General features: G+C 44.4%; 1 protein-coding gene across 2 annotated transcripts in view; it reads left to right on the top strand.

Moving 5' to 3' along the window:
- The window catches only part of LOC111230479 (sarcoplasmic/endoplasmic reticulum calcium ATPase 2-like), a 52012-nt gene extending 43646 nt beyond the window's left edge, over nucleotides 1-8366 (top strand). For both annotated transcript variants that reach the window (XM_022757230.1, XM_022757229.1), the window contains exons 18-25: nucleotides 1522-1760; nucleotides 1856-2076; nucleotides 2180-2382; nucleotides 2530-2615; nucleotides 3246-3379; nucleotides 3606-3723; nucleotides 4997-5131; nucleotides 5226-8366. In XM_022757230.1, coding sequence (XP_022612951.1) covers nucleotides 1522-1760; nucleotides 1856-2076; nucleotides 2180-2382; nucleotides 2530-2615; nucleotides 3246-3379; nucleotides 3606-3723; nucleotides 4997-5131; nucleotides 5226-5411 — 1322 coding nt within the window. In that variant the 3' untranslated portion in view covers nucleotides 5412-8366. The remainder of the gene's footprint in view (nucleotides 1-1521; nucleotides 1761-1855; nucleotides 2077-2179; nucleotides 2383-2529; nucleotides 2616-3245; nucleotides 3380-3605; nucleotides 3724-4996; nucleotides 5132-5225) is intronic.
- Nucleotides 8367-8432: the final 66 nt, after the last annotated feature.

The raw sequence follows: 8432 nt of genomic DNA, 5'->3' as shown, positions 1-8432 counted from the left end.
TACCTGTTCCATTGTGGACAAACTGATCCAAGCATTAATCTAACAACTGTCCTCTGCAGGTGACAACAAAGGGACAGCTTCTGTCCATCTGTCGGAGGGTGGGGATCATCACAGAGCAGGAGGGGAGCAGGAGGGCGCGGGGGTCATCGGAGGCCTGACGGGAAGGGAGTTTGACGAGCTGCCCCCCACCTGCAGCGTCAGGCTTGTCGACAGCGCGGTGCTTTGCCCGGTGGAGCCGGCACACAAGAGTCGAATCGTGGAGTATCTGCAGAGCCTGAGCGACATCACTGCCATGGTGAGTGTGTGCATTGTACTTGGCATGTTGTTAACCAGTACTGTGACATCCTCAATTTATCCCCCTCCACCCCTCCCCTCTCTCGTGGGTTCAGACAGCGAGGGTGAATGATGCCCGGCCTGAAGAAGGCAGAGATCGGCAATTGCTATGGGCAAGCGGCCAGCGGTGGCCAAGTCGCCTCTGAGATGATTCCTGGCCGACGACAATTTCTCCACCATTGTGGCAGCTGTGGAGGAAGGCCGAGCCATTTACAACAACATGAAACAGTTCATCAGATACCTGATATCATCCAACCATAGGAGAGGTGGTCTGGTGAGTAGAGGAAACTCTGACGCAGAGAGTTTGATCCAAACAGCCTGGAGGAAGTTGGAGTGTTGTTTGACCCCTCACTGTTTCCTTCTTCCCTTCTCCCTCAGTATTTTCCTGACGGCCGCGCTTGGCATGCCTGAAGCGCTGATCCCAGTCCAGCTGCTGTGGGTCAACCTGGTGACTGACGGTTTCCCAGCAACAGCTCTGGGCTTCAACCCTCTGACTGGACATCATGTCCCGCCCTCGCACGCTCCCCAAAGAGCCTCTCATCTCCAGCTGGTTGTTCTGTCGCTAACCTCTCATTGGATGTGAGTCTTGAGCTTCTCATAATCAGATTGTGATCACATACACATTATTAGAACACATAGAGAGCATCTCACCTGTCAGACAAGATGTCCTGCTTTCACAGAATCTGCAGCTTACAAACCACAATGCTGCTTCCCATCCTTCTGTGCAGGTTATGTGGGAGCAGCCACCGTCGGAGCAGCTGCCTGGTGGTTTTAGGCAGCTCATGATGGACCTAAACTTTCCTTCTATCAAACTGGTAAACACACATCTCCCATCACTGCACCTGCTTCTAATGCTCTGTGGTCCTTCATTATATGCTGTGGTTCTGTGGATATACTGAGGGAGTGACCTGGTATTGCAAATATCAAGAAACTGAAAAACAGTAGGTAATAGCTTAAGGTAACAAACAGTAAATGCTAGGTATTGATAATATTAACAACTAGTGAAGCTTTTATGACCAGGGATTGACTGGAAAATCATTTATTTATTTACACTTTATAATAAAGATTATTATCTCTTCCACCAACAAGACTTGAATCTGCAGTGTCAGGCTTCCCGGTGACCTCAGCTGACCTGTTCACATGTGGACAAACTGATCCAAGCATTAATCTAACAACTGTCCTCTGCAGGTGACAACAAAGGGACAGCTCTGTCCATCTGTCGGAGGGTGGGGATCATCACAGAGCAGGAGGAGGAGCAGGAGGGCGCGGGGGTCATCGGAGGCCTGACGGGAAGGGAGTTTGACGAGCTGCCCCCCCACCTGCAGCGTCAGGCTTGTCGGACAGCGCGGTGCTTTGCCCGGGTGGAGCCGGCACACAAGAGTCGAATCGTGGAGTATCTGCAGAGCCTGAGCGACATCACTGCCATGGTGAGTGTGTGGCATTGTACTTGGCATGTTGTTAACCAGTACTGTGACATCCTCAATTTATCCCCCTCCACCCCTCCCCTCTCTCGTGGGTTCAGACAGGCGACGGGGTGAATGATGCCCCGGCGCTGAAGAAGGCAGAGATCGGCATTGCTATGGGCAGCGGCACAGCGGTGGCCAAGTCGGCCTCTGAGATGATCCTGGCCGACGACAATTTCTCCACCATTGTGGCGGCTGTGGAGGAAGGCCGAGCCATTTACAACAACATGAAACAGTTCATCAGATACCTGATATCATCCAACATAGGAGAGGTGGTCTGGTGAGTAGAGGAAACTCTGACGCAGAGAGTTGATCCAAACAGCCTGGAGGAAGTTGAGTGTTGTTTGGACCCCTCACTGTTTCCTTCTTCCCTTCCTCCTCAGTATTTTCCTGACGGCCGCGCTTGGCATGCCTGAAGCGCTGATCCCAGTCCAGCTGCTGTGGGTCAACCTGGTGACTGACGGTTTCCCAGCAACAGCTCTGGGCTTCAACCCTCCTGACCTGGACATCATGTCCCGCCCTCCACGCTCCCCCAAAGAGCCTCTCATCTCCAGCTGGTTGTTCTGTCGCTACCTCATCATTGGATGTGAGTCTTGAGCTTCTCATAATCAGATTGTGATCACATACACATTATTAGAACACATAGCAGCATCTCACCTGTCAGACAAGATGTCCTGCTTCACAGAATCTGCAGCTTACAAACCACAATGCTGCTTCCCATCCTTCTGTGCAGGTTATGTGGGAGCAGCCACCGTCGGAGCAGCTGCCTGGTGGTTTATGGCAGCTCATGATGGACCTAAACTTTCCTTCTATCAACTGGTAAACACACATCTCCCCATCACTGCACCTGCTTCTAATGCTCTGTGGTCCTTCATTATATGCTGTGGTTCTGTGGATATACTGAGGGAGTGACCTGGTATTGCAAATATCAAGAAACTGAAAAACAGTAGGTAATAGCTATAAGGTAACAAACAGTAAATGCTAGGTATTGATAATATTAACAACTAGTGAAGCTTTATGACCAGGGATATGCTGAATCAGCTCCTCTGGGCTCTGTTTTAACGACCCAAAGCTCATGGTCTGAAGTGTGTTTTAACCGTGGAAAAAACAGTACCAGGTGCATGGTTCAAAAGGGTTGTACTTAGTCTCTTAATTATTCATGAGAGTGTTTTGGACGTAACATGTAATAAACCAATCAGAGTACTATCTCTCATTCGCTTTAAACGCCAGTCTGAATCTGCACTAGTCAATAGTGATGAGATCTGTGATCAGCCAGTACTTGATGATAATATCGGCCATGTTGATGTGGTCAGCCTCTAGTTAAGACATGTGCAGGATCATAACTGAACAGAAGAAGCACAGCATTAGCATATTTTGCACAGGTAGGTAAGGGAGAGAGGTAAGTAGGAAGTTGGAGGAATATTATTTACACCTTTATTTCCTCCGCAGTCTCACTACCTGCAGTGCAGCGAAGGCCATGTGGAGTTTGCTGGTGTGCAGTGTTCAGTCTTTGAGTCTCCTTATCCTATGACTATGGCTCTGTCTGTCCTGGTTACCATAGAGATGTGCAACGCCCTGAACAGGTAAGAACAAAACAAACACACCCAAACACTGAACTTCACGTCCCACACTGCTGTCTTGTATTAGATTTGAAACCGCCCTGTGTGTGTGTGTGTGTGTGTGTGTGTGTGTGTGTGTGTGTGTGTGTGTGTGTGTATAGTATAGGAGTGTGTGTGTCTGGTATAGGACTATATGTATGTTTTTGAAGGGGTGAGATGAAGTTGTGACAGTGAGCATCATCTTTTTCAGTCTTTCAGAGAACCAGTCCCTGCTCAAAATGCCTCCCTGGTCCAACCCCTGGCTGGTGGGAGCAATCTGTCTATCCATGGCCTTACACTTCCTCATCCTATATGTGGACCCCCTGCCGGTGAGGATGCAGTCATGAGTTTACACACACTTAGGTTGAAGTCATTAAAACTAATTTTTTAACCACTCGACAGATTTCATGTTATCAAACTGTAGTTTTGGCTCGTCAGTGAGGTCATCATCTACTTTGTTCCAACAGTTGTTCACAGACAGATTGTTTCACTTATAATTCACTACATCACAGTTCCAGTTGGTCAGAAGTTTACATACACTACGCTGACTGTGCCTGCTTGGAAAATTCCAGCAAATTATGCCTTCTCATAGGCTAATTGACATAATCTGGTGTACCTGTAGAAGTATTTTAACTTTAAAGAGCACCTATTATGGCCATTCTTAGTGTTCATCATTTCATTCTTGGTGTCGACCAAAATAGATTTACATGCTTTAATGTTCTAAAAAGACATTATTTCTGGTGGTTTCTGAAGCAGTAATCCTTGAAGTGCTGGGCTCACACTGTAATGTTTGGAGCAGTGGAGAACCGTGGAAAAATGTAGTAGATTTCTGCAGGCAATTGAGAACACTGTCTTTTTGGCATGGCTAAAAAACTGAAGAAAACTCTTCATTATAAGTAGTTATGTGCTGCGCCTTGTGTGGGGGCGTGCCAAGCTTGTAGGGGGTGTCCAGGTTGCAGGTGGGCAGCACCAAGAGACACATTGACGTCAATAGGACCAGGAAGTAATGTCTGGACCCCCAACAAGGCATTTTCATACAGGTTTTGCCCTGACAGCGTTCCTCCCTTTGGTGTAAACTTTGATCTTTGTGACTCCGGAGACCATTTCCATGCAAGAAAAACATATATAACACACTATAAGTAAGGAAAAATAAAGTATAATAGGTCCCCTTTAAGTTTACCTTCACACTCGGTGACTCTTTGATTGACATCATGGGAAAATCAAAAGAAATCAGCGAAGATGTCAGAAAAAGTGAACCTTCACAAGTCTGGTTCATCCTTAGAGTAATTTCCAAACACCTGAAGGTTCCACGTTCATCTGTACAGACAGTAATACAGAAGTATAAACACCATGGAACCATGCAGGTGTCAGTCCACCCAGAAAGGAGACGTGTTCTGACTACTAGAGTCGAAAAGAGACAGGTGAGATCAGGGTTAAATGTTTAAATGTGTTTGGGTAAGGCGTATGTAAACTTGACCTCAACTGTATGTGTCCTAAAGGTTCTTAAAGTCTCCATTTTTCTGATTGTTCACTGTGAAGGATAATGCAGTTGTCCTACACCGATGCCACACAAACCATCCGTCCCTCCTTCTGTGTCCTCAGGTGATATTCCAGATTCGCCCTCTGTCGTGGCCTCAGTGGGTGGTGGTGCTGAAGATGTCACTTCCTGTCATCTTGATGGACGAGGCCCTTAAGTTCCTGGCCCGCAACTACATCGAGCCGGGGAGTCAGATCCAGGTCAGGTCTTCAGTTAAAGAGTAGCAGGGTTTCTGTATCTCTGAAGTGCTCTGTGTCTGATTCTCTCCTTTCTTCAAATCTGTCACTCAAACAGACGTTGGAGGAGGAGGAGGAGGAGCTACAGAGGACAGGGGCTAGCGCCGGATTAGTCAGCGCCATGATGACAAGGGTACACCAGTCAGCAAAGGGCGTGTCCTGGTCATTCGTCCTGATCTCTGCGCCACTAGTGATCTGGATCTTCAGCCTGGACTCTGACATCACTAACATCTTCTGGGAGTGATGGGGGGGACACGGTGAAAGACAGGAGACTGGAAGAGGACAGAGAGAAGCTAAAGAAGGAGATCAGGGGATGAAAATGCAGGAGAAGGAATGTGGAAGGGTGAGAAACAAGATGATAAATACTTGAGATACAGGGATGTAAGGGATGAAGATTAAGAGTGATTTTTTTTTTAGCCAGCAGACAATCAGAAAAACAAGAAGATGAAAGTGTAAGGCAGGTTTAGGCTCTCAATGAAAAGGTGTTTCGTGTAGCTAATAGTCTCTCTCACAACTTCATAGTTCAGACTGTTATTCCAGCTGCTCCTCGTGTTCCCGCCTCAGGCATGCAGACGTTTGCTGCACCAACACACAGGTCCACAGTGAAACGTCTCTGTTGTACTTTTATGTTAGCATAGCATGCTAACCTACTCATTTTTAGTCTTAAGATACTAAAGATTGTGTGGTAGACATTAGCAAGTTAACATGCGAGTGTTAACTTACTGTCTGTCTGTCTTTCTGCCTTAAAATAACTCAGCATTTAGGCTTCCCACCAAAATGGATCCAAGGGACACACAGTGTAAAATATACTGTAGGTCATCAGTGATTAACAATGGCCGCATTCAAGGCAGATTTTGTTTTGTTTGATTCGTTTTTGGATACAAGCTGATCACAAATCCTAGCTTCAAAACAAGGAATTGACTAAATCAGGTCGCACCATTCAAACTGAGAAAAGACTTCAGTGTAAATTAGTTGTTAGGGAACATCAGTAGTTATCCAGTCACAGGAAGTTGACAGGAACTCGTCGTAGCATCAGGAGCTTTTAGGAGGTCGAACAAACGAACAGTTTGTCTGACAATGTTTTAGAAGTGTAGGTATGGCTTTGCTTAGTTGCTGAGTTATTGGTGCAACGTTAGATAGATAGAGATACATTGTACTATTTTAATGAAATGTAATCCTTTTGCATCTTAATGAGTGTTTTACATCTTTAGCTCTTCAGTCTGAACAGGTCCTCTATTAGCAAGCTAAGGTTTTCTCAGCTAGCTCGGTAGACGTTGCCCCTGAAACTGTACATGACAACATGGCTAACATTAACTTTAGGAAGAGCTGATACAACAGGCTCCTGAAGAGGGAAGTGGAACCAGTTCTTCAAAATAAAAGCCTGCTTATCTTGAGGTAAAATGCTACACACCTTTTCAGACGATTGAAAAATGAGTGGAGTATATAGAAGAGAGAAACTCTGAGTGGTCCACAGTCTCACACATACACACACACACACACACACACACACACACCAGATTTATGCACACATTGTTATTCACCAGTAATAATAATAAGAGGTCAGTGGATGAGGCCAGATAAGTAGACGTACAGTAGAGCCCCCAGCCGGCTGCTCCAACACTCCTCATGCTGCAAAGCAGAAATAGTAACATTAATGTTAAAACTTCCTCGTCCGTGAGACTAAAACAAGCATTTAACCTGTGAAGAAGACTGTTCGCAGACGTTGAGCACACACATCACACATTCTGTAGAAACAGGGGGTGACGTCTAACCTCTGACAGGTCACTCGTTTAGAACTTTACTCTGACAGATCTCCAGCTGTTGTTCAGTCTCCTTCACTGTCTCTCTCTCAAAGTCCTAAATGTAATTTGATGTCCTGAGGCTTCACACCCCCACACCCCCTGACTGAAGCTGATTTTAAGCCTTCACACCCGGATCAATGAGTCGAGTCTGTTTGATTAGTTCAGAAACGTTGATCATATTATTTATATCCGTGGTTAGACGCAGTAGAGGTGGTCATGTACTTCCAGGTGCAGTCTACATCTGAAGGATGTGACTTGACTGACACATGTATGTAAGCTGAATAGATGAATATGGTTTTTTATGTTAGAGCTTCAAATATACTCTATGTGTTTATTATTAACCCCTGCTCTGCTTTCTCTAAGATCCTCTGTGTTAGTCGACAGGTGGAAAACTCTAACACACAGTGATCAATAACACACGTTGTGCAGTACAGTAGGCCTGACAGTGAGCGAATGTTTCTTGTAAATTTGTTATGTGTGTGTGCGTGTGTGAATCTTTGATCAGTCTGCCATTTTCTCCAGGGATGCCATTGTGACATCTCACTCTGTCTGCCATCCAAGGGATTTTTTTGATTCCTGTAATTAGAATAACGTCGGTTGTGATGGCGCGGTGGGACAAAACATCTGAGCTTTAGAGTTTAGAGTCGAAATATTTTGAGACAAAGTCAGAATTTATTCAGAATAAAGTCTCAGTGCATCCACTAACAGTACAGCTGCAGAATTACAACCTCACTCTGACTCTATTTTAATATTACGCCTTTTTTTTTCAAAATTACATCATAAATCTCGGGATACATTTGTTCATAAACTGACTTTATCTTGTAATTTTGTCCTTTTTTTGTGAATTATGACTTCTTTCCTGATTTTGTGACGCTTTATGACCTTTTTGAATAAAATTTACACTTTTTTTCAACGGTATAATTTTTTCTCTCTATATTGCAGTATTCTGTAAAATATAACAATTCTCGAAATGTCCATTTCTTGTTTTTTTTTCTTTATGAGAGCATTTAATAAAAAAGTGATGGCTATAAAATAGAAAAGCATTAAACTTCCTGATGTTGAAAACTGTTATGGAGACCAACTCACCTGTTGTGGGATTTTTATTTTGTATTTATTCACTTTTCTTGTCATTTGTTTGTTTGGATTTAACGTTGCTGTAGTTACTTCTCCTTTAATGAACCAAAAACCACAGAAGAAGTTTTCGCCGCCCAAGATTCTGCCTGTCTTTTTCTCTCTTTTCTTTTTTTTCTTGTTATTTATTAATATTTTATTTTTCTGCATCCATGTACAGCCCAGTTCTGACACATTCTGACTGTACCAAGTTTGTTTACACCTTTTTCCTTTACTATTATAATTATAATTATAATATATTATTATTATTATTATTATTATTATTATTATTAGCTGACAGCCATGTCTTCAGGAGTGGGATAAGTGGGAGGGAGGGTTTTTGGAGCAGCGTC

This window comes from Seriola dumerili, unplaced genomic scaffold (assembly GCF_002260705.1).
Source record: "Seriola dumerili isolate Sdu_G_001 unplaced genomic scaffold, Sdu_1.0 BDQW01000267.1, whole genome shotgun sequence".
Taxonomy (NCBI): Eukaryota; Metazoa; Chordata; class Actinopteri; order Carangiformes; family Carangidae; genus Seriola; species Seriola dumerili.
This window is presented reverse-complemented; position numbering and strand designations above follow the sequence as displayed.